Raw genomic sequence first — 25,958 nt, 5'->3', positions numbered from 1 at the left:
CTGTTTGCTCAGGCCGTAGGAGGCAAGACGGCCTGCTAACGGTGACCGGGTAGGGGGAGGTTGCCGCTGCTACTTCCTAATACCTGGGTCTTTTCTTTTTTTTTGGAGAGAGAGAGAGACAGCAGGGGTTGGGGCAGAGGGAAAGGGAGAGAATCCCAAGCAGATCCCCCCCGCCCCGCCCAAATGCAGAGCCTGACACGGGGATCTGTCTCATGACCCTGAAATCATGACCTGAGCCAAAATCAAGAGTCAGCTGCTTATCCGACTGAGCCATCCAGGGGTCCCAAATACCTGTATTCTTTTTTTTTTTTAAGATTTTATTTATTTGACAGACACAGTGAGAGAGGGAGCACAAACAGGAGGAGTGGCAGAGGGAGAAGCAGGCTTCCCCCCGAGTGGGGAGCTCAATGCGGGGCTCGATCCCAGGACCCTGGGATCACGACCTGAGCCGAAGGCAGACGCTTAACAGCTAAGCCACCCAGGCGCCTGCATCTGTGTATTCTTAACAGAATGCTCTTACGTGTGTTATTTTAGGAAGTTTAGCTTGTATTTTTGTTTACTGTGGGAACTCTAGATAAAATTATATCCTACATTTTTTAAATTTGAAGAAAGTCCTTTTAACTGACTAGGAAGCTTCTGGCTTATTGGGGAAAAGGAGGACACTGGTCTGTAAATAAGGGGCAATTTGTTGAAACTTTTCCTAACTCAGATCGGAGCTTGTCTGTGTGCTGGCAGCCTTCTCTCACACCCGCTGCATTTTTCCTAAAAACCTTGGAACCACCCGTTCACCTTCCCTGGCCACGTTTCACAGTGCCTCACTGTGACAGAAGTCGGAGAGGGCTGTGTGTGTCTGAAGTGTACAAGGAAGCAGATACAGTGTCACAACCAGGTTCCCAGGCTCTTCTTCTGTGCCCTCAGATTCCTGCTGGACAGAGTCAGCTGCTTGTCAGAGGAGTTAATAGCCTCACGGTTGGTGCCTCTTCTGCTTAATCAGTTGGTGTTTGCAGAGCCGGTAGCGGTTAAGAGTTTTCTTCCTCATCTGCTTGGCCCCAAAAAAGGTGAACTTTTTTCAAAGGATTATTGGTCATTAAGGAGTTTGGGCATTATTAGTCCTTATTTTAGCCAAGTGAGATTACTGCCTGGTATAGTTAGATATGTCTCTAAAAACAATTATTGGCCCCTTAGGTGATCATTTTGACTCAGACCTGGGTACCAGAGCCCACTGGGTAAATAAGGAGCATCTCCTGGAGAGTCAGATTTACTATAGAAGGGTAACATATTGAAACACACACACACACACACACACACACACACACAGGTAGGACTAGAATAGGAGATGCACATGGAGTTTTAGGATAAGGCATCCATCTTCATAGGACTTTTGCATTTGCAGTTAGGCCTGTGCTTTCTGACTTCCCAAGAGCAACCCATTTATTTTGTATTTTCAGTGGAAAGATTGAAAAGCATGGAGATCACTTTCCTACTTAGAACTTCTGTTTTTTTCTGAATGTGAAATGAGGTTATTATTCTGATACTCTCACTTTATAAGCACTGCAGATGGTAACCCGTCAGGTTAGACAATATAGCATTAACAGTCTGTAGAATTTCGTGTTAGGTAGAATTCTGCCTTCAGAATTTATTTTCTTAAAAGATCTGGATCCAGCAAAGCAGCATTATAGGAAACTATTTTACAACATAGAATTTCCTTATATTCTTTGTCATTCCCTGACTTGTTTTTTTCATCGCAGTATAGTTGACACAGTGTTACATTAGTTTCAGGTGTGCAGCACACTGATCGTTCAGTCCCTGAGTTTTTCTTTATAGCTCAGTCATTCTCTTACTCAGTAGATCTTAGAGGGGGGTGCTTCTGAATCACCTGGGGAGCTTTTTACAAATTTTGCCTGCATGCCTAATCCACTGGTAGCAGGACAGAGCCAGGGCAGGACTATATCGATATATATTTGTAAGGGTCCCCAAATGATTATGGTGGGTGTGTCTGATAACCACCGCCATGACTAGCAGAAAGATAGGACCACCCAGCTTCAAGTCCCGTTGTGACATTTACCACCTCCTGGTTTTGCAGATAAAACTGAAGCAGCAGTATTGATCTAATCTAGTGTATGAAATTCCTCATTGACTAAACAGAAACGTATACAAAGTTACTGATTCAGGAGTCTATTAAAATATAAGCTTTCTTTGTTGCTGATTAAATCTGGTAGAGTATTTCAAAAATATTTCTACAAAGTCCAGTGTATTTAAGGTAATTGAGCCTTGAGCGATTGGGGTCAACCAAAAAGGTTTCCTTTGGTTTGGGGCATAAGAATTTAGAAGAGTACTTAGACTATGTGTCACGTTGTGGGCTCAGTTTATGAATTATCCTTTGTGCTCCTTTCATGGAAATGACAGTTTGCCTTTTCATCTGTAACTACCTCTGATCTGGGGGTAGACAGCGCGCGGGGAGACACCCCTTGCCTGCTGTCGCCGGCCCTGTTCCAGTCGCGGGTGATCCCTGTGCTGCTTCAGCTGTTTGAGGTGCACGAGGAGCACGTGCGGATGGTGCTGCTGTCTCACCTGGAGGCCTACGTGGAGCACTTCACTCAGGAGCAGCTGAAGAAAATCATCTTGCCACAGGTCAGAGATGGCCGGCGAGGAGGGGTGGGGAGAGCGGGCATGGCTCACGTGGGGGCTGAAAGGAAGCCGAGGGTTTGGAGCCGGAAGATCCTCGCTTCGGAGGCTCTGAGCAGCAGTTGGGTTTCAGAGCTACTGGCGTACAAAAGACTGGAATTCAGATTGCATTTCCATTCCCCTCACGCAGGCAAATCAGCTAAACTAACATATTTGGTCTTAACCTGGGAAAACTAATTCTGTCTGCTAATTCTTTGGGGAAAAGGAACAGGAATCCTTTGTGGATGCTTTGTGACAAAAACTGTAAGTGTCCCCAACTAAATACTATAAAACAATTAAGTTATATATAACTGAGGGGAGAATGAGATGATTTGGACTTGTGGCTTCCAGCCTGTTTCTTAGCCGCTCGGGGGCTCCAGCTTTATACTGGTTTGCTGGGACTCGCAGAACAAGTTACCACAAACTGCCTGGCTGAAAACAATAGAAATCTGTTCTCTCCGGGTTCTGGGGGTCGGAAGTCTGAAATAACCGTGCTTCCTCTGAAAGCTCTAGGGGAGAAGCCGTCCTTGCTTTCTTCCCCCTTCCTGGGAGCTCCCGGCAGTCCTTGACTTGGCTTGTAACTGTGGGTCATGCCAATCTGCCTCTGTTGTCAATGTGGCCTTTTCCCCTCTGTGTCTTCACTTGGCCTTTTTAAAAAGACACCAGTCATTGGATTTAGGACCCACTCTAACCCAGTGCAACTTCATTTTAAGGTCACATTTTGGTTGGGTGTGAATATTTAGGAGACAGTATTCAACTCAGTAGAAGGTAGTAAAAGATTTTGTCAGCCATGTAGTAACTTTCAAATAATTTGTTTTCCTATGAGATTAATTGATTTGCAAATTATTTGTGAGACGTGGTTTTATGCCACGTCTTATGCTTGGGTCCTGGGGCCATAGAGGTATATAACACCTTGCTTTCAAGGATCTAGGAGGTGGGAAAGATAGGTGTTTGTTATCTGTTGCTGTGTCACAGACCACCCCAAAACTTAGTGCCTGTCCACAGTCATTTTTGTCTCACAGTTCTTTGGATTGACGGGCTCAATTTGGGGATTCTGTCATTGCACATGATGTCAGTTGACGAGCAGTCCCCTGGCACCTTGGAGGGGATGGCTGAAAGGCTGGGCTTAGCTGGGCCTCTCTTTCCACGTAGTCTCGGGACGTGTCAGGGCCTCTGTTCCCCTTTGTCACATCTCTAACAGTGTAGGTGGACTTCTTACCCGGCTGCCCAGGGCTATGGGAAGCGCCAGAGCGGCCTTTCTGAGGCACAGGTTAGGAATGAACAGTGTCACTTCTGTTCCAGTCTCTCGGTTCGAGTGAGTCGTGCAAGTCAGCAGGTTCGTTAGGTGCTGGTTTACACAAGCACATGGGTACTGGGGGGACCACAGAGGGGAGGGGCTGGCTTTAGGGCCAAGCAACCACAAGATAGCATGTTGTGTTACTGCTACCCTGATGTAGTTGTGTCTGAAAATGTCGAAGAGGGCCGGAGCACTCCCTCTGAAATAGAGTTCTCGTAGGTCTCTGAATTGACACTGAGCTGAGCCCAAAGATTGAGTCAGCAGTGTGTGAAAGACAGCGAAGGCTCCCCTCTGTAGGGGAATAACTTGGCCAGTTTTTTAAAAAAATATTCTATTTTAGAGAGTGAGTGAGTGCAGGTGCAAGGGGGGACGGGCAGGAAGAAAGAATTTGAAGCAAACCACACTGAGCGTGGAACCTGACTTGGGGCTCGATCCCACAGCTGCAAGATCACAACCTGAGCCAAAACCAAGAGTCAGATGCTCGACTGACTGAGCCACCAGGCGCCCCACTTGGCCAATATTTATGTGCTACAGAGTTCGCTCTGGTAGCAGTGTGGAGGATGGACTGTAGAAAGGGAGGTCAAGTAGGAAGCTATTGGAACAGTCCAGCTAAGAGAAGGCAAAGTCTGGGGAAGATGTGGGGACAGTGGTTATGGGAGAGGGACATAAAAAGGGTAGAAGGGGAGGACTTAGCTTCTCATGAGAGAGGCAGAGTTTGAGGATGACTCGGATTTGTGGCTTGGTGGTTTGTTATTTTATAAGTACCTCAGTGGTTGGAATTCTCATCATTTTCGAAAGAAACACACTTTATTTGTACAGCTTTGTTTTGAGAAAGTGCCTGATTTGTTAGCATTGGACCTGATAATTACCTTATTGAGTCTTGTTGGAAATCTTGATCTTGGATAAATGAGGGAACTAGACCAGAAAAAGTAAATGATGAGTCGAGTCATAATGAGAATTCCTAGAGAAGCTGGCACCAGAACCCAGGATCCCTGGTACCCGTGATGCCATGCTCCCGCCCCTGGGGAGGCCCGTTAACCCTGGCCCTCTCTCTGGCCGGGTGCAGGTGCTTTGCACGCCATCTTCCTCACACAGGTCTTTGCCGGTTTAGAGCAAAGCTTCTCGAGACCTGCCTGTGACTGTCGTAGTTGAGTTTCTTTTGGTTGCAAGTAACTGAAGCCCACTTAAACGAGCTAAAGCAAAAAAAGAGACTTTAATAAAAGGATGTCAGAACTGCCTTACATGGAAATCAAGTGCAGCTGGGACTCAGCCACATGCTCTTCATTCCTTTCTTTTCTCTTTTGATCTGTCCCACTTTTGACTTTCCGAAGACTAGCTTTTCATTGTTTGACGTACACGTGGCCAAACATGGTTGTCCCCATAGCTTCCAAGTTTATTGTCCTCAGTATAGCAAGCCACAGAGGTAACCAGTTTCTCCACATTCCAGTTAATGCTGGAAAGGGATCATAGTTGACTCAGTTTGGGGCAGGTGTTATGTACATCAGATACAAAGACAGTTTTCCAAGTCCTATCCTTTTGCATGTGTAAAGCTGAGAAGAGGGGCAGGGGCTAGGGACGTATGTGTGAGGGACGTAGACAAGTGTGCTCAGTAGACACTGCCTGTCTCTGAACTGTGTTTATGGTCCTGCAGTGACGTGCGTACAGATAAGGAGAATGAACATGTAAAGCGGTCTTTTAATTGAGATATAATTTACATATAACCTATTAGTTTCAGGTGTACCACATGATTCAGTATTTGTATATATTGTGAAATGATCACAGTAAGACTTGTTAGCATCTGTCACCATACATAGTTTACTAAATTCCTTTTTCTTTGTTGAGAACTTTTAAGATTTATGTTCTTAGCAACTTTATGCAATATGGTAATATTAGTGATAGTCACTATGCTGTATGTTACATCCCCATGACTTTTTTTTTTTTTAAGATTTATTTATTTACTTAGAGAGTGAACGCGGGGAGGGGCAGAGGGAGAGATTGGCTTTAGCGGACTCTTTGCTGAGCGTGGAGCCTGACATGGAGCTAGATCTCACAACCCTGAGATCATGACCTGAGCCGAAACCAAGAGTCAGACGCTTAACCGACTGTGCCACCCAGGGACCCCTGACTTATTTGACCCCTTCACCCATTTTTGGCCCCTCCTCACCATCCTCTTTCCCATCTCTGGCACCACCAGTGTTCTCTCTATGAGCTTGTTTTGTTCTGTTATTTTATTTTTATTTTTAAAGATTTTTTTAATTTTGGGGGCGCCTGGGTGGCTCAGATGGTTAAGCATCTACCTTCAGCTCAGATCCTGATACTGAGCCCTGTGTTGGGGCTCCCTGCTTAGCTGGGAGTCTGCTTCTCCCTCTGCCCACTGCCCCCCCTCCCCCAGCTCATGCTCGCTTGCTCTCAAATGAATAAATAAAATCTTTTTTTAAAAAAGATTTTAAAATTTTAATTAAGTGATCTCCACACCCAACATAGGGCTTGAACCCACAACCCTGAGATCAAAAGTCGCATGCTGCACTGATTGAGCCAGCCAGGTGCCCCGTTTTGTTTTTTTTAGATTCCACATATAAGTGAGATCATGTGGTATTTGTCTTTCTCTCACTTATTTCACTCAGCATAATGCTCTCAAAGTCTATCCGTGTTGTCGCAAATGGCAAGATTTTGTTTTTTATATGGCTCAATGATATTCCTGTGTGTGTGTGTGTGTGTGTGTGTGTATAAAATCACATTTTCGTTACTCCTTCGTCCATTGATGAATACTTAGGTGTCCATATCTCAGCTGTTGTAAATAATGCTGCAGGGAACATGGGGGGGGGTGTTAAGTGTAAATTAAGTATAAGTTAGTGTTTATGTTTTCTTTGGATAAACTCCCAGAAGTGGAATTGCTGGATCTTATGGTAGTTGTTTTCTTTTTTCTTTTCTTTTCTTTCTTTCTCTTTCTTTCTTTTTCTTTTCTTTTTCTTTCTCTTTTTTTTCTTTCTTTCTTTTTTTTTCTTTTTCTTTTTCTTTTTCTTTTCTTTTTCTTTCTCTCTCTTTTTTTTTTAACTTCTTGAGGAACGCCCATGTTGTTTCCACAGTGGCTGCACCAGGGCTCCCTCTTCCCACATCCTCACCAGCACTTGTTACCTCTTGTCTTTTTGATAAAAGCCATTCTCATAGGTATGAGGTGATAGCTCATTTGTCCCGATACATCACTTTGACAGTATCGTTGACTGTACTCCGCATGCGGTGCCTGTTATTTCCATGACTTACTCAGGCCGTAACTGGAAGCCTGAGCCTCCCACTGCCCTTCACCCCTTGTGCCCAACCTTGTTCGCCCTCCCCCCTGACAACCATCAGTTTGTTCTCTGTATTTACAGGTTTGATTCTGCTGTTTGTTTATTCGTGTTTGTTTTGTTTTTTTATTTTTTATTTATTTTTAAAGATTTTATTTATTAGAGTTCAAGCAGGGGGAGCAGCAGAGAGAGGGAGAAGCAGGCTCCCACTGAGCAGGGAGCCCAATGTGGGGCTCAGTCCCAGTACCCTGAGATCACGACCTGAGCCAAAGGCAGATGCTTAACCAACTGAGCCACCCGGGCATCCCTGTTTTGTTTTTTAGATTCCACTCATGAGTGAAATCACATGGTGTTTGGCTTTCTTAGTCTGACTTATTTCACTTAGCATAATCCCCTTTAGGTCCATCCATGTTGTCACAAATGGCATGATCTCATCTTTTGTTATGACTGAGTGGTATTTGTATATGCTGCATCTTTCTTACCATTTGTCTCTTGATGGACACTTAGGTTGTTTCCCTGTCTTGGCTGTTGTAAATAACATTGCAGTAAGCATGGGTCAAATTAGTGTTTGGTGTTATTTCTTCTTTGAATGTTTAGGTATAATTCACTAGTGAAACCATCTGATCCTGGACTTTTGTTTGTTGGGAGTCTTTGGATTATTCGGTCTCCTTACTAATAATCAGCCTGTTCAGATTTTCTGTTCCTTGATTGAATTGAATAGGATTGAATCCTATGATTCAGTCTTAGTAGGTTGTATGTTTCTAGGAATTTATCCATTTCTTCTATTTTTCTAATTTGTGGGCATGTAATTATTCGCAGTAGTCTCTTATCCTTTGTATTTCAGTGTTATCAATTGTAACATTCATTTCTGATTTTATTTGCGTCCTCCTTTTTTCTTGATGTGTTTAGGTAAGGTTTGTCAATTTCGTTTTTCAAAGAACCAGCTCTTGGTTTTGAATTTTTTCTGTTTTTTGGTTTCTATTTCATATGTTTTTTCATTTATTCTTTTTCTAGTTCTTTGAGGTATAAAGTTAATGTTTGAGATTTTTTTGTTTGTTTCTTGAGGTAGGCATTTATCACAGTGAATTCCCCTCTTAGAACTGCTCTTGCTGCATCCCATAAATTTTGGTATGTTGTTTTTCCATTTTCATTTATCTCATAAGGTTTTTTTTTCTCCTTTGATTTCTTTTTTGACCCATAGGTTGTTCAGTAGCATGTTTAATCTCTATGAACTTCCCAGTTTTCTCCTTATAATTGATTTCTAGTTTTATACCATTGTTGTTGGAAAAGATGCTTTGATATGGTTTCAGTCTTCTAAAATATATTGAGACTTGTTTTGTGGCCTAACATGTGATCTGTCCTGGAAAATGTCCCGTGTGCACCTGAAAAGAATGTGTTTTCTGTTTTTGGATGGAGTGTTCTCTATATATCTGTTAGGTCCATCTGGTCTAATGTGTCATTCAAAGCCATTGTTACCTGTTGATTTTATGTGTGATTTATCCATTGATGGAGGCGGGGTGTTGACGTCCCCTACAATTACTGTCAGTGTCTCTAGGTCTGTTAGTGCCCCTCTTTGTATGTGGGCACTCCTGTGGTGGGTGCATAGATACGTATTATTGTATCCTCTTGTTGGATTGATCCCTTTATCATTTGTAGTGCCCTCCTTTGTCTCCTGCTGCAGTCTTTGTTTTAAAGTCATTTTGTCTGATACAAAGTATTGCTACCTCCGCTTTTCTTCACTTCCATGTGCATTGAATAACTTTTTCAGTCCCTTCCCTTTCAGTTAGTATGTGTGTCTAGGTCTGAGTGAGTCTCTTGTAGGCAGCATATTGTGGGGTCTTGTTTTTTATCTATTCAGTTACCCTGCCCTTTTTGCCATTTTTAAAATTGTTTTCTGATTGTTTTTATGGTTCTTCTCTGTTCCTTTTTTCTCTTGCTCTCTTCTGTTGTGGTTTGATGGTTTTCTAGTGTTGTGCTTGGATTCCTTTCTCTTTTACTTTTTCTGTATCTGTTATAGGTGTTTGATTTGTGGTTACCATTAGGTTCACATATAAAATCTTATGTGTATAGCAGTCTATGCTAAGTTGATGGTCACTTCAGTGCTTTCTTTAGAACGTTAAGTTTGAACTTAATTTTTACTCCCTTTTTATGTATACGAAGTCATATTTTACATCTTTTTTTGTGTGTTCCTTGACTGATTTTTGTAGATCATATTTGATTTTACTTCTTTTGTGTCTTAACCTCCACATTGGCTTAAAAGTGATCAATCTACTGCCTTTACTATATATTTGCTTTTACCTGTGAAATTTTTTTCCTTTCATAATTTTTTTTTTTTTTAAAGATTTTATTTGACAGAGAGATAGAGACCACGAGTAGGCAGAGTGACAGGCAGAGGGAGAGGGAGAGGGAGAAGCAGGCTCTCTGCGGAGCAGGGAGCCAGATGTGGGGCTCGATCCCAGGACCCGGGGATCATGACCTCAGCCGAAGGCAGACGCTTAACCGACTGAGCCACCCAGGCGCCTCCCTTTCATAATTTTCTTACTATGGATTATGTCCTTTTCTTTCCACTCAAATAACTCCTTTTAACATTTCCTTTAAGGCCAGTTTAGTAGTGATGAACTTTAACTTTTGTCTGGGAAACTCTGTCTTTCCTCCTCTTCTGAAAGATAACCTTGCTGGGTAGAGTATTGTTGGTGGCAGGTTTTTTCCTTTCAGTATTGGGATTATCATGCCACTCCCCCTGGCCTGCAGAGTTTCTGCTGAAAAATAAGCTCATAGCCTTATGGGATTTTACTTGTCTGTAACTGTTTGCTTTTTTCTTGTCGCTTTTAAAATTCCTTGATCATTACTTTTTGTCATTTTAATTATTGTGTCTAGGCATGGACCTTCTTAGGTTAATCTTGTTAGGGGGCCTCTTTGCTTCTTGGACCTGGATGTCTGTTTCCTTCCCCAGATTAAGGATGTCTCCAGCTCTTATTTCTTCAAATAGGTTTTCTGCTTCCTTTTCTCCCCTCCCTTGTGGGATTCCTGTAATGCCAGTGTTACTGCGCTTGATGATGTCACTGAATTCCTTTAACCTGTTCTCATTTTTTATTATTTTTTTTCTTTTTGCTGTTCAGTTTGGGTGCTTCCCATTACCCTGTCATCCAGGTCACTGATCCGTTCTTCTGCCTTCACTAATCGGCTGATATTTCCATTAGTATATTTTTTATTTACTGAATTCTTCACCTCTGATTCTTTTTTATATTTTCTACCTCTTTGTTGAAATTCTGCATTCATCCATTCTTTTCTCGAGTCCAGTGCGTATCTTTATAACCATTACTTCAAATAAGGCATTTTTGTTTATCTCCATTTCATTTAGCTCTTTTGTTGTGACTTTGTTCTTTCATTTGGGACATAATCCTTTGTTTCTTCATCTTCTCTATGTATTAGCGTAGTCAGCTACGTCTTGAAGGTGGTGCCCTGAAGTGCATTCCCTGCCAGGTCATCGGTCGCAGGCGCTCCAGGGGTGTCTCCTGTGTGGGCTGTGTGTACCCTACTCTCGTGGCTGAGCCACGTCTGCCTTTAGCCCAGTCAGCTCTGGTGACCCACTTTGCCTGCTGTGGGCACACTGGGCGGTGTTTGTTCCCTGCACTGTTGAGAGGCCGGAAGCTGCTGTGGGCTCATTGGTAGGTAGGGCCAGCGGTCAGACTGCATGTCTGCAGTTAGCCCCTCTGCCACAGGTATAGGCTTTTGTCACTCTGTCTTTTGATTGGAGTATTTAGCTTCTCCAAGAATTTGGGGAGTCCTGCAGCCATAGCACCCTGAACCACCCTGTCTCAGCTGATCCGACACTAAGCTGGGTCAGGTCCGATTAGTAGTTGCTGGGAGGCCTCCTTGGAATACTGAATGCTGTCAGCTTAAAAGAGCTGAGATCTCCAGAGTGCTCAGCTGCCTTTGGTCCTGGGGCAGGAGCAGACCAGCATCATGGACAAACCTAGAACCTTTTATAGCAGTTTAACAGTAATTTTGTTATTTCCAATGTATTTATTTTTGTTAATTGTATTTTTAACAATGTATCAGATCGTGATTGATTGGGAGGGGAAAATACTGGTTCTTGACCACAGTTTGAGAGCTACTGACCTTTGACACCTATGTAAGAAACAGTCATCTGAGCAGTCTGATCGCAGCCCAGCCGCTTGTTTATGGGGAAGGAAGACAGGCAATGTGGCTGTGTACACTTACTACCTGATTTGCTCCTAGGTGTTACTGGGCTTGCGTGATACCAGCGATTCCATTGTGGCAATTACTCTTCACAGCCTAGCAGTGCTGGTGTCTTTGCTTGGACCAGAGGTGGTTGTGGGAGGAGAAAGAACCAAGATCTTCAAACGCACTGCCCCAAGTTTTACGAAAACGGTCAACCTTTCCCCAGAAGGTAAGAATGATTAAAAAGTATAGCTTTTTATTTTAAATGTTTAATTAGGTTAACATTATACAAATAATGCAGGTGGGTTGTCTTCAAATGATACAGAGAATGGTAAAGAAAGAGTAATTTCCCTCTCCCAATACCCTCTGGGTGTGTAAGGTAACCAGTTTTAATAGTTTAGTGGGAATCTTTTCTTCCCTTTTTCTTCCCCACAAAGACACGCAGATGTATCTTCATACACACATGCCCAAATATAGGATTTTTTAACAAAACATTGAGAAAATACTATGTGCAATTCTGCAACTTAATTTTTTTGTGTAGTGGCTTATCAGGGACTGGTCTCCAGGTCAGTACCTAGAAACAGCACCTTTTTTGACAGCTGCCTAATATTTCATTGAATATAATTCATTCAGTGGTTTCCCTATTGATGGATATTGCTTTCATTTCTGGATATTACATTGCTGCAGTAGAGGTCTTCTATGTACCTGTATCTTTATGTAGTTTGGCTTTTATTGCTAGAGGATAAAATCCCAGAAGTAGACCTACTGGGTCAAAGGGTATATATTTAAAATTTTAATAGATACCGTCTGTCACCTTCTAAAAAGTTTGTAGCAACTTGTAACACTAGACATTTAAGTTTTTCTGATGTTGATGGCCTTTTAGGTAAAAAGCTGTTGATTCTTAAGTACTTCAAGAAATCCTTATTTCTGGTCTGTTATCATTGGAGTTACATGGGACAGAGCAGTGATTTCTGGTCTTTGTAGGCTATAAAAGTCAAGAATAAGAATTTTATATCCGAGTCATTGCTTCCTTGGTCCTTGGTTTAACCCTAACTAGGATGGTGACCTTGTTAGGAAACACAGATCTTGGATTCAGTTCTCATGGCTGAATTCAATAGCACAGAAACAGTCACAGTAGAAAAGAACTATCAGACTTTTCCCTAATTTTGATGCCAGGAGAATCTTTAAAGCAACACTGGCTTCCTGAAGTTTTGATGAGTCCAACTCTTCTTGGTGCTAACAAAGTCAGTGTCAGTCAGGAGCTTGAAGAGGGTGATGCAGAAGCTGCGCCCCCCTCTCCAACCAGGCTGTGTTCATACTACATTTGAGTGAACGAAGTCTGTGTGTGACTGGTTTTTCTCATAGCAGAGTACACCAAACAGCAAATGAGAGATGAATTTATATTTCATACCAGAGGAATGGGGGGGGGATGGTAGTAGTGGTATGTGCAGTTTGGAGATAAGACTGGGGAGTCCATCTCTGAGGGCGGCTTTGCATGTTGAGTTAGCAAGAACCCCGCTCCTCATACCTGTTGTATTTATTGGATGCAGTTTCCTACTTCTGGACATTTTATATACTGTTGACCTATAATCTTAGTAAGAAACCAAAAGGCACCAAAGCAGGAGTACCAAATAAATTTTTATTAAAATAGATGTTCCTAAAGACTTTGTAAGACAGAATAAGGTCTGATCCCACTGACTTCCCAAATTAGTTAAGCTCTTCATCCAAGATGGCTGTTGAGCCCTGGCGGCAGCCTGCATTTCCCAGTTCCCAGTTAAGAGTGGCTCTTCTTCTGAGGGACGTGGGAGAATGCTGGGGAGGGGGCATGTATATAGGAGGGTACCCTTGGACTTTTTTTTTCTCCTTCTGTTCTTCTGCAGTTTACCTATATGGTCAGACTTAATATGGGATAACACTAAGGCTTATGAAAAGGGTACCTCAATAAGTCTGTGTGGAAGAGCATTGGAGAAGGGGACACTGGGTAAGAGACATCGGTAGGCCCTCGGCAGGGAGGATGGCGGCAGGAGCAAGCAGGAGGGTGCAGGGCTTGCAGAGGTCAGGCCTTGCAGGGCAGGCAAGGCCTCCCTGTGATGATGTACCCCAGGCAGAGGAAGTATTAAGCCAAAAATTTTGCTGGAATCCTTTTGACCAATGCCACCTGTTGAGTATAAGCTTTCTGGTAAACCATTAAAGACATTTTTTTTTTTAAACAATTCCCCCCCCCCCAGCTGGGAGTTAAACATCTGCTATAACATAAAATTTATCATTTTAACCATTTTTAACTGTACAGTTTGTGGCATTAAGTACATTCACATTGGTGTGCTTGCACTCTTAGACTTTTTATTCTTAAAAGTAGAATCAATTATGATTTTAAATTGCCAAAATGTTCAAAGCCATTAACTTTTGTAATTAGATATCCTAAAGGTTATATCTAATCAACTCCTCAGCTAACGCTTGAATCCTTTTGGGTCCCTTAACATCATGTAGACACTCAGTCTGCCCTGAAACACCTTGAGGACTGGCAGTCCACTGTGTAACAGGTGTGTTTCTTCAGTTATCTGAAGATGCTCTCTCCCTGCAACTTACCTTTTATCTGTGTTAAATAGACCCATTTCCCGTAACTGTTGCTCTCCTACCCTGATAGAGCAAGAAGCAATTTACTATCCCTTTTATTTTGGGGAGTTTTTATTTATCTTCAGATTCTCCCCCGCATGTCGTCTGTAGCCAGCAGAGTCAGATGGCGCCAATCGTGGAGAACCCCTCCTCTGGCACATTCCCTAAATGTTTCTTTTCTGGCAGCATGCCCGTCAGCAAGAAGCACATACAGCAAGATTGCTACAATACTCTTTTACAGACAGGTAGAAATATTCAATTTATGTAGCTTTTCCACTGTTTAGATGAATGTTTTCCTGAGTCCTGCATTTTAAATTCTGAAAATTAAGGGCACTTTGGGAGTATTGAGGCTGACTTCTGTTATCACTTATAACTCTATAGTCAGCTGGGGTCTCCTCTGCTTTTCCTGGACAGGGCATAGACCTTCCATTTCTTCGTAACTGGTGAAGAGAGCTGGTTGACATTACTTTGGTACTTCTGATGCTTTAGTGTAGCATTTTCCAAATTATATCAGAGGATGACAGTTCTGTTAGATGACAGTAGGTATGCCATGAAAAAGAGTTGTGTGGTTAAGTAAGTTTGGGGAAATGTTAGTAGCAGAGTCCTGACACATTGCAGAAAATTCCAAGGCCGTGACTACATTTAAGGAAATCTGTTTAAAATGAGGGTATGTTAGGGGTACCTGGGTGGCTCAGTCAGTTAAACATCTGACTCCTGATTTGGGCTCAGGAGAAGAGATCAAACCCTGCGTCGGGCTCTGTGCTGGCCATGGAGCCTGCTTGAGATCCTCTAAAAATAAATAAGTAAAATTTAAAAAGTAAAATTAGGGTATATTGGGTTAAGACAAACTTATTTGAGCACACAACACTTCTTGGGGTTAACACTGCCTGGCTTAGAACATTTCTGTATTTGTGTATAGATAATTATGCCAATAAACAATATGCTTGAATATTTAGTGAAGGACTGTATGCTCCAGTTAAAGTATTTGAATAACTTATATCACATCTTTGTTCTGTTTTGCTGGGATATCTCTTGTGTAGGTACAGTTTAGTAACCTGTGTTACCCTTTTCCTTTTGCTTGCTCTTAACACTTTATGAGAGTAATTTTTGTATATATCCCCACAGGTCATCAATTTCCTCAGCCTATTAAATTTCCCATGAATGGGCTCTCAGATGTGAAAAATACCCCGGGAGATAGTGAGAACTTCCCACCAAGTTCTAAAAAGTCTGAGGAGTGGCCTGACTGGAGTGAGCCTGAGGAGCCTGAAAACAAAACTGTCAGCATCCAGATTTGTCCCACAGAAGCCTACCGTACCTCCACATCCCCACTCACTAACGTGAACACGGAGGAGGTGGTGTGGGATGACTTTGAACCCAGCAGCTTAGATACTGAAATAAGTGCAAGAGGTGGAGTCTCAGCTGTTAGCCGGGGTACCTCAGGGGAACAGGAGGCTATTCCTACTTTGGTTTCACTCACTGAAGAGTCCAAACCTTTGAAATTGAGTCTACCCCAAAAGACCAATCTTGCACAAAGTGGGGATGACCCAGACCAAACCAAGCCACCAAAAGTGTCATCCCAAGAAAGGCACCTTAAGGCTCCATCAGAACTTGGTTTAGGAGAGGAGTTTACCATTCAAGTAAAAAAGAAGCCGGTACAAGATCCAGAGTTGGACTGGTTTGCTGATATGATTCCAGAAATTAAGCCTTCAGCTGCTATTCTTATTTTGCCTGAACTGAGGACAGAAATGATGGTTTCTGACAAGGATGACATCTCACCAGTGATGCAGTTTTCCTCAAAATTTGCTGCAGCAGAGATGACTGAGGTGAGGCTTAGTAAATCGTGCTGCTAGTTTAAGGGATGCCCTTGTACATACCGGTTGCGAGGTCTCGTTGATAACAGACTTGCTGTTTTCCTGGTGAGGGAAGAGACTAATGCACACATTTGTTTACAGTGATGGGTGAAGCACAAGATGAATATGATCAGTTTCTATAAATGATATCTTTCCTTCCCCAGAAAGAAGTAGCAATGCTTAGACTTAAGTGTTTAATGGGCCACTAGTTACCATTATAACCTTTTTACTTAAAAGGGGGTTAAACCAAGAATAGGGTATCATCAGATAGATTTTATTGTATTTATATGGTCCTTGGAAAAGTTATTTTCCAGTGTTGTGGTCTTGTAAATCTGGAACCAAAGTAATCCTCCTCCTCTTCAGCTTCCTGTAGCAGTAAGTTATTTTACCTAGCGCGAGGAGATCTCTGCCAGCATCGAAAGGCAAGTGTTAGGCCCCTTTAAATTCAGAAATGATTTGTCTCAGCAGCCTGCCCTTGGTTTGCTTTATCTTGCTGCAGGGAGAGTCTGAAGGCTGGGGAGACGAAGGGGAGCTGAACTGGGAAGATAATAACTGGTGACAACGGGTATAACTTTAGGGAAAAGGATTTCTTTAAAAAAAAAAAAAATCAAACTAATACCTCAAAGTGGGCTCTGCAGACAAGAAAACCCAGAAGCATCTGTTTTTCGCATCTGTGCCAACTGAACCTCGAGCCCCCAAGTGCTGGCTGGTGCCCCGGCAGCGAAGAACCCCAGCGCTGGTTTTGCGGAGGAGGAGCCCATGTGCGTCTGACAGGCCAGTTTCTGTGAAGAGCAAGTAGCTATGGAAAGGTTGAATTTACTGCTTTTTTCCAGGACAATTCCAGAAGAAAATAAATACAAAAATTCAAGCTGATTAGCTTAATTTTGTGCCATTTCTTTAACAGAAGAGTAAGCTTTATTATGAAATACAAGTTTTAGCTGTAAAGTATATAAATGATTTTAAATTGCTAAGGTTTCCTTAGGCAGCTTATTTATTTGTTTACAGTTGTACTGTCTGTGGCCCTGTGGGTACCTGGGCAGTCTCTGACTGTTCCACATGTATTACATGTACCAAAGTTCTTCACGAGAAATCTCCTCCACCACCTACCTGTTCTCTAAACAGCCAATAAAGACTATTTTCACTAGATTCAACTTTACAAAAGTTGTTTTATATGTGTTAGAAAATGCAGACATAGTTACATCAATGTATTCATTTACAAAGTACAGTGTAGGATGGTAAAACTCATACCCCGTTCTTTCTAGTGGTAACACGGTCTAGTCCATTCACGGGCCACCCTAGAGTACATGTCGTTTCAGCTCATCAATCCTTTCTTGGAGCATCTCCATTTTCAGTAGAAGCCAGTCTGGAGCAGGAGACACTTGGAGTAAGGACTCAACTGCCTCCAGGGCCCCTGATGCTGCTTGCAGTGCTGACCTGTACTCTTCTTCCAAGGGGGACTCCTGACGGGGTCTTTTTGCATAAGGCTGGCAAATGAGAACAACACGGGAGATAAGTAATGCCATGATACCCATTCCCAAGATGATCAAGAACTTTCTTTTGGTATTTCTAAAACTGTAAAGTTTTATGTGCAAATTTTATTTTGTCATTGGCTCACAAGGGCAGGAGGGAATGACCACCCCTGTACCACCTAGAAAAATATGTGAAGGCGTTTCTGGTTTGTCACAGTGATTCAGGGTGCTACTATCATTAGGGTCCAAGGAAACTAAGAGGGATGCTGCCTTGTCCAGTAATTTCCAGAGTATTCTTTGGAAATATCCTGACAAAAAAGCCCCAGGTATGCGTTTTCTAAATGGTTCCAGTTTACTTTTTAACGTTAAGTGCTGTGGTCTTTCAGATGCTTTTCAACCCAGTTCAATAAATTGTCAGGCTTTCTAACATCACTGCGCTGGGGTGGGGATCAGGACCAGGACGTCTTTTGTAAGCACGGTCTTCCTAAGGAAGGTCATAAATTCTTGAGGGCTTATTTACAGCAATGCTATGTAACTTTTAGGCCTGAAATCTATAAAGTTAAATGTCTTGAAAACAAGTTACTAACATAAACTTTCTTTATATAAGACTTGTAAATAAAACAACAGAATATTGTTCCTCTTAGGGATTGCTATTCTAAATACACTATCAGTGCTCAAAACAATATTTTGAATATCCTTGGTGGTATCAGATTTCTGCCTTTTAATAGGCAGATGTGATTTCTAGACATTGCCAGAAATCATTTAGGCTTGTTTGATGAAGGAGGCAAGGGATCAACCGAAACATTTTGGAAGGTGATTTCATTCATTTTCTTCGGTGGTTCAGAAACTATTTATAGCTTCACTGATACAGATACGTAACTTTCCTAAAAGTTACTATAAACAGTTGAAAGTCATAGTGAAAGAGTACAGTCAGTATCATGTTTAAAACTTGGGTTTTTGTAGCCCCACCTCTGTTATGTGTTGATACCCTTTCAGGAAGAAGAAATGTGATTTTTAAAAGAGCAGCTGCTGTAGAACAGGAGGATTTTACATGTCTAGATCTATTTGATTATATTTTGACAGTATGAGGCCAGGAATCATACTAGTTTTTTCACTTTTATCAGTAAGAAGAGGAGAATTTCTCCTAAAAGCCTGACCCATACCAAAATGCAGTCCATACCTGTAGAGATGACCACTTTGCTTCTTCTACAGCAACTTTAGCCAAGTGTTCCCGGAAAATGCCTTTTTCCTGTTTCACACGTTCCACTCTGGCAGCTGCAGTTTCATCTACAAACCCAGTCTGCCACAGATCATGAAAAACCAAGTAAACACCAAGCATTCTCTAATAGATGGCAAATGATGTAATATTCAGAAAATGAGAAGACCAGGGGCTCTTGGGTGGCTCAGTCGGTTAAGCGTCCGACTCTTGATTTCAGCTCAGGTCAGATCTCAGGGTCGTGACACAGAGCACAGCACTGGGCTCTGCACTGGGCGTGGAGTTTGCTTAAGATTCTCTCTCTCCTTCTGCCCCTCCCTACCCCCCACTTAAAAAAAAAGACCATGCACATACATATGTGCGTGTGTGTGTGTGTGTGTGCGTGTGCATGCGCACGCACATGTGTTTAAGCACCCGGTGTTAAACTATTCTGGCTTAGCCTGTGAGCTAGGCAAATTTTGGAAATTGGACTCATCTGTAAATGCATCCTCTTCATGTAATTTGGATAAAATTACTGTACAGTGTTCTCCTTCCCTACAGGTAAGTTGAACTGTCGTTTTTCCAAGAGAAAAATGATAGTCTGCAAACCTTCATTGTGTAGGGTAAGAAACTGTCAAAACATGTTACACACACATACTTAATCCAGCTTCTGTGTAACATATACATGTATATACATAGTCCAGTTTAATAATGGGTATAGTATAAAAAAAAAGTAAGCATAATTCTTTCTGTCGGTTTTCTAAATTTGTGGTTTAACTGTTCTACTAGTGCTGCAATTAGCCCTTATATCCTAAAACTACCCCCATATAAGTTGCAAGGTGTGCACAAACATGGGAGCCAAATGATGGAATAGTTTGGTTCTAACTATAGAAACGAGCAGTGCTACCAGAGTCCACACTGTGGGCAGAGGGGCTCCAACCACCCCACCGCGGTGCCTCGTCCTACGGGCCCAGCTGTTCAATATGTGTCACCTTGGTGCTGAGCACTACGAAAAATTTAAGCTAAGAAGATACCAGACTTGGTTACAATCCTACAATTTAAAAAAACAATGACAAAATCTGTGATGCCGCTATTTTGATTTATAGAAATAAATACCTTCTCCAGAAAGGATACAACTTTGTTCTTCGTATCTTCAGAACGGAGACATTGTGGAACTATCTCTTCATGGTTTGTTCCCTATTAATAAAAGATAAATGAGACCGATTTTAATGTATCTCAACAACTTGCAAAGACAACTCCGTAAGTTTTAAGAGCTACCTTAATCATAAATGCATTTTAAAAGAAAACTGTGTCAGAGGATACTCAAAAGACCATCAGCTCCTTAGTTCCTTCGGGGAGCCTCTGGGACCATGCAGTGTTCTGCACGAGCACAGAGCTGGAAGCTTTCATTCTTCTGCCCGGTCATCCTAATGTCTGCGGGCCCCTATGACCGAAGGCGTGACTGCACAGCTCCAGGGGAGAGAAAAGGAGCACCCCCAGGAGGCTTCCTTCTCCGGGCCCCGAGCTCACAGGTCCCTGTGTTCAACAACCTAACTCCTAAATGATAGAGATGGAATGCATTATTCATTTCACACTCAAAAATACTGTCTGGAAGACAGTGTCCAAGTGAATAGACCTGGTCTGAATGCCTGGTTCTGGTTGTTCCTACTCTCCTAGGACCTTAGGAAAGTACCTTCATTTCTCCATGCTCCATTGTTAGATGCTGCAAAAGAGCATTGGTAATATCTCCTCCAGTGGGAAACTTTAATGGCTAAGACTAAAAGCTCAATAAATGTTTTCAGAATGTTTTGGAAAATCTGAAATAATACTTTTTGGCAATCACTGTGATAGGCTGGTCTTATAATTACCTCGGCGAACTGAGTAAACGCCTCCAAGGTATGTTGTTCTACTATCCAATTCCTGTCAGCTAGCAGCGAGGCAAAAATAGAAGACAGGCTGGGCAGAATTTTGTCCTAAAAAGAGAACCAAACCTTATTAAATAGAGGAAAACCTCAGTATTCTATTCTTAATGTTGTCAAGTTTCCCTAATTCTGTCCCAGTGAGCACATATTAATACATGTTAGGGCATGTCACTCCTTTGCTTAAATGCTTCCAATAGCTTCTCACTTCATTAGAGTAAAACTCGGAAGTCTTTAAGATGGCCTGCAAAGCCCCACTGTCTGAGTGTGGCCTCTGCCGGCCCCCTCAGTGGATCAGATGCCCTCTCATCTCACTACTTACCCTGCGTGCGGGATACCTGCCTGGCTGCCTCCCTCAGCTTCAGGATTTTACTCACAGATCACCTTGGTGAGGATGCCACTGCCCATAACCCGTTTCAAACTGTACCCCCACAAGCACACTCTCCCCCTATTTCTCTCCACAGCTCTCACACTAACATGCTATATCGTGTCTTTTATTCGTTGCCTTCCAGAGGCTGAGGGTGGGGATTGATTAATTTGGTTCATTAATGAATCCCCAGTGATTAAAACAGCACGTGACAGCAAAAACTCAGCAATTTTTTCTTGAATAAATCAATCCATCTCCTGGCTTTAGAGGCCTCTTATATGCTGATGAATCCACAACTGTTCAGGCCTTAACTTCACTCCTGGGAATATGTAATTTGCTCCACAGGATCTGGGCCCATCAGGGTCCATAGTTATGCATGAATTAAACAGTACTCTGGAATTTATTTTATGCTAAAAAGAAGACAGCTCAAATGCAAGTATCTCTGGATACTTTTGTCCAGAGTTGAAAAGCTGTCAACCTCTCCATTTCTTTCACGAAAACAAACAGGATGATTTCATTTAACTTTAATAGCCCTTTAGAAACTAGCCAGTTGTTTTTTATTTCAAAGTTTTTAATATCTACTGAGATAACATCCATCATGGTTTTGCTCCAGTTACATAAAAGGTTCTCATTGGTGAGTTTTTTTTTTTTTTAAAGATGTCTTTATTTATTTACTTGAGTGGGAGAGGGAAAGTCAAGCAGACTCCTCGCTGAGCACAGACTCTCGATCTCAAGACCCTGAGATCACAACCAGAGCCGAAACCAAGAGTCAGATACTTAACCAACTGCGCTACTCAGGCGCCCCTCAGTGAGCTTTTTATAGTCTCTCCCATGGAGGTGGAAAAGAAAAATGTCAACTATCTAGAATTGCTGGATTTGACCACAGTAATAAGAAAGGCAAAATTCAATTTAGGAGGAGGATCTTTCACTGTAAGGTGTGTCTGAAAATTCAGAAGTGTATTGCCAGGACTGTACAGTCAGTTTTATAAGTAAATATCCATTTGTCAATTATATATATTTTGCAACACTTTCAAAAATACTGTCTTAAAAATAAACAGCTCCCTTTCATGGATATAAAACCAAGAGAACAACTTTGATAAGTTTCCTCAATATATACTCTTTCCTAGAAGACATAAATGTTTTTCTTCCTCAGGGACTTCGTGTGCTAAAGCCCAACTGGAAGGAGACTCTCAGACTACAGCCAACTCTAAATTATTTGTATGTCAAATATATTTTTCTAAAAAAAAAAAACACCTTAAAATGAGTTCTATTTTGACAAAGTCACCGTCTCTTTACAAAATACATTTCCCCCCAACTCTCACTGTCAACAATCCACAGAATTCCAGAAATTAAAAGCCTGAAAATTTTAGTCAGTAATTCTTACAGGGATTTTGTTAACACAGGAACAAAAGAAGAGTATTACCTGGAAAGCTTGAGGTATGAAAAATTTTCCTAGAGAAGATACAAAATCAAGCACTGCCAAACAAACATGGTCAGGAGGCTCTAATTTAAGCAGTGAGGTCTGCAAAGTTACTACCTAAAGTGGTAAAGATCAAAGAATAGTTATAAATGAAAACAAATATTTCATTGAGACATAAGTAAGATTCTGATGGGTATGTGGGGAGGGGAAACAACAAAACCCAGAACAGATCAACACTCTACAAAGCGTAATCTTCACACGTGGAATTTGAATAAAATGATCAAATGACGGACTCAGTTATTACAGCATTCATCCTATCAACTGCTGTAAAGAAAAAAAAATGTGTTCCTGAGAAACTATATACCAGTGCTCTTTTAAATCCTTAAAAATTGTTTTGTATTTTAAATTCTAGTGAGGGAAGTTCATTATTTAAAGCAAGGATTGGCAAACTTTCTATGAAGGGCCAGTCAGTCAATATTTTAGGCTTTGAAATATGTTCCCTACTGCATATTGCTTTTTTATTTTTTAATTTTTATTTTACAAACCTTTGAAATGTAAAAATCCTCCTTAGCTTTTGTCCTATAAACAGGATGGCAGAATCTAGCCAGGAAGCCAGAGTTTGCCAACCCCTGATTTAAAGGAACACAGAAAGTCTATAAAAGAAGCAATGCCTAAGTTAAAAATTTACTTACGTTGAAATTTTAGAACTTTAGTTATTTGGGGTTTTTTAAAGGTAGGCACAATTCTATCAAAATTATCCATATTTAATTTCTCAAAAAAGATTACTAGAACTATCAGAATCTACAAAGTTTGAGTCAATTATTTTACTGCATTCTCATTCTCTATAATTTAGTAATTCATGTTACACATACAGTAATTTAAAAATATACCTAATTAGAAAGTATTTGTTAATGCTAAGTTCTTAACTGTACACAACCACTAACCAAGCTACTAAACGCGTTAGTAGTCTCACTTCCCGGCTTATAGCTCCTATGACAGGGTGTTATTTCTTCCATCATCTTCCTAAATAGGAATTAGTTTTAACTCATAACTGTTCATTTCTAACCGTGCCTTTAAGCTTAGGCCAGGCCAGCTCTAGCTTGGTGGGGTCAGTTCTGCCCAGTATGGACTAATCCCAAAGCCTCTCAATCACTTCAGAGAAGTGCCTTTTCCTTTTGCCTTTTACTCTACCGGCTTAGAACCTCCAAAAGCAAGCCATAACTAGGCAACATCAAAAGCATCCCCCCAAACAGTGACCTCTGTTCTGCCTGTCCCCGCCATGCAAATTGGGGGCCAGCCAGAATACTCAGTAGTCCTCTTACTTCAAAATCATTTTATTTCTTCAAAGAAACAATGAGGATTATCCTTAAATCCACATCAGTTATATTCCATACTCCCAACAGCTGCTGGAATGCCTTTGAAATTGTTTTGAAGGCGGGTTCACACATGAACTACGACTCCTAACCTCAGAGATGTTCTGGAGCAGTTGAAAAAACGGTTTTGACTATTCAGTGTCAGGGAGAGAGGAAGAACAGCTACAGGCTGAATCGACAGCCCCGTATACTAACCACACTCTACAGGAAGCGCGAAAGAGATGAGACCTCCCTAAGACAAACAAATCTGTGACATTTAAGTTTAATTCAACAGGAAAGGGGTAACAGGCAAATTGAGCAACAAATCATTAAAAAGGACTGTTTGTAGAAAGCTATTTTAAGTCATGTTAGTTCAACAATTTCCTCAGCAAAGTATTAACTTGCTTATTGTTCTTACCTGACTTATCAGATGAGGATCTAGAGTTTGAACGAAAAATCCCAACAGTGGAAGTAAAAGACTAAATGTCTGCTGAACGTAAGGTTGGCCTGTTACCTTAAATAAGAAACACAAAATAATTTTGGTGAAAATTTTCAATTACATGAAAATAGCAACCTTTTAGTGAGCATTTATTATATACCTTTATATTACCTCACATACACCTTATAACTTTATGAAGTAGATCTTTACTCACTTTACTAATAATTAAGATAAAGGGGCAGAGAGGTTAAATAATTTGCTCAAGATCACATGATGAGGAAATTTAATACAGATGGAGATCTAATCACTTTTGTTTGCCACTGAAAAACTTTTGTGTGCCTTAGTGTTCTTAAAATTCCATTTCTCTTCCCCATAACTGTTGTTTCTATCATGATATTATAAGCTACATCACCAGCAGAGAATCCTCAATGCATACTTACTGAATGATTCGTGAGGATTGGGGGAAAGCACTCACTGAAGTCACAATACTGCAGAAGGGAAATTTAACTCTACATAAACTTTAATGATAAAACATTATCTGCAAAACCATCTCTATGATTTACCAAAAATGTGAATGTTGCCTTCAGCTTCCAGTGGCTGGCACTACTTAGTCAAAGAAAACAAGTGTCATATTTAGATTTTTAAACTAAATGTCATTTGTAAACTACAATAATCTGTAGGACACATATCATCCTAATTCTACCCCGATCATCATCTGGTCTTCTGCCATTGCTGGGGAAGAGGAACATGAACCAGCCAGAGCCACTCATGTGCCCCTGCCACCTTTAAGCTGAGTCATTCTCCACTGCCCAAAGGACGGTATGGAAGACCGCGGAATCCCAGAAACAGGCCATACTAGCCCAAAAGAGGAGAGAAACCATAGGGGAAGAAGTTTGGTTTTTTTAAATAGGGTCCAAATGGTCATGAAAATAGTTAACTGAACTATCATTGTCACTCTACTAGGTTCTGGTTCTATCACACTCAAAAAGAACTGGCTGGAAGAGTACAAATAGGTATTTTAAGTTCTAACCACAAGTTCTACCAAGCACCTAAAGAAATTACATACATTTTACTCTACAGGGGAAATTTCGGTACTAGTCTCTTTTTTCAATGTTTTATTTGTTCTTCAGTTGCTTTCCTTACCAGTTTAGTGTTTAACAAAGCCCAAAGCTGACTCCCAATTTCCATAATTGTGGTTTTCTGTACAATATCCAGAGCTTCACTGGCACAATTACACACAGCAAGCAAGGCAGAGAGCAGTGTGTTCTAATGGGGGAGAGACGGAAGAGTCTGAGGTTAGATCCCAACTGAAGGAGCTGAGGCCCCAGAGGTTAGGAGTTACTTATAACTCTTCATAAAAACTCATGTCGGATTTATATTCTGAGACCCAAAGCCATCTTTTTCAGCTACTTTAATACAAATTATTTTATTAGAACTAATTTTCCTTATATACAGAAACATTTGCTTCATTTTCTAAATAAACATTTTTTCCTTTTAGGTTAAAATTTAGTATTAAAATGGAAACAGCACTGCATTTTAATAAATAGGTTTGATACAGACTGTCAGTATGATCAAGCTAATTTATAATGTTCATCAACTAAAAATTCTATTGTTTTTCACATTATGCACCTAGCAATCTTTTAACATTATTAGATTTTTATTTTGCTGTTGTTTTATAATCGGTCTTTAAAATTCCTCAGCAACACTGCATTCAATAAGGAAATAAAAACCTGAGAAGTACACTTATCTAGAATTTGAAACTAAAAACCACCTTTTCTAGATTCGCTCTCTTTTACATATCGAATGTCTCTCTGGCCAGGAGTGAGGGTGGTTGGGGGACAATGGGAGTAAAGTGAAGGCCACGTGTGGGAATGTAATTAGTAACAATGCCTGATTAATCCATT

The 25,958-nt window shown here is 41.2% G+C and overlaps 2 protein-coding genes across 11 annotated transcripts in view; one reads left to right on the top strand and one right to left on the bottom strand.

Annotated features, from left to right (window-relative positions):
* The window catches only part of SCYL3 (SCY1 like pseudokinase 3), a 47,972-nt gene extending 31,467 nt beyond the window's left edge, over positions 1 to 16,505 (top strand). For 7 of the 8 annotated variants that reach the window (XM_025878077.2, XM_073899994.1, XM_073899992.1 and 4 more), the window contains 6 exons: positions 919 to 1,058; positions 2,447 to 2,631; positions 11,488 to 11,659; positions 14,130 to 14,288; positions 15,169 to 15,866; positions 16,393 to 16,505. In XM_025878077.2, coding sequence (XP_025733862.1) covers positions 919 to 1,058; positions 2,447 to 2,631; positions 11,488 to 11,659; positions 14,130 to 14,288; positions 15,169 to 15,866; positions 16,393 to 16,452 — 1,414 coding nt within the window. In that variant the 3' untranslated portion in view covers positions 16,453 to 16,505. The remainder of the gene's footprint in view (positions 1 to 918; positions 1,059 to 2,446; positions 2,632 to 11,487; positions 11,660 to 14,129; positions 14,289 to 15,168; positions 15,867 to 16,392) is intronic. The other variant, XM_025878073.2, reaches the window with a different exon arrangement.
* A 268-nt stretch (positions 16,506 to 16,773) lies between these two features.
* The window catches only part of FIRRM (FIGNL1 interacting regulator of recombination and mitosis), a 44,539-nt gene continuing 35,354 nt past the window's right edge, over positions 16,774 to 25,958 (bottom strand). For all 3 annotated transcript variants that reach the window (XM_025878071.2, XM_073899988.1, XM_073899989.1), the window contains 7 exons: positions 25,198 to 25,320; positions 24,034 to 24,129; positions 22,267 to 22,380; positions 20,426 to 20,530; positions 19,674 to 19,754; positions 18,543 to 18,662; positions 16,774 to 17,377 (listed from right to left, as the gene is read on the bottom strand). In XM_025878071.2, coding sequence (XP_025733856.1) covers positions 17,189 to 17,377; positions 18,543 to 18,662; positions 19,674 to 19,754; positions 20,426 to 20,530; positions 22,267 to 22,380; positions 24,034 to 24,129; positions 25,198 to 25,320 — 828 coding nt within the window. In that variant the 3' untranslated portion in view covers positions 16,774 to 17,188. The remainder of the gene's footprint in view (positions 17,378 to 18,542; positions 18,663 to 19,673; positions 19,755 to 20,425; positions 20,531 to 22,266; positions 22,381 to 24,033; positions 24,130 to 25,197; positions 25,321 to 25,958) is intronic.

Source organism: Callorhinus ursinus, unplaced genomic scaffold (assembly GCF_003265705.2).
Source record: "Callorhinus ursinus isolate GAN/ISIS: 27379988/994484 unplaced genomic scaffold, GSC_fseal_2.0 scaffold13, whole genome shotgun sequence".
Classification (NCBI taxonomy): Eukaryota; Metazoa; Chordata; class Mammalia; order Carnivora; family Otariidae; genus Callorhinus; species Callorhinus ursinus.
Note: the sequence above shows the minus strand (reverse complement) of the source record. Positions and strands in the feature narration are given on the sequence as shown.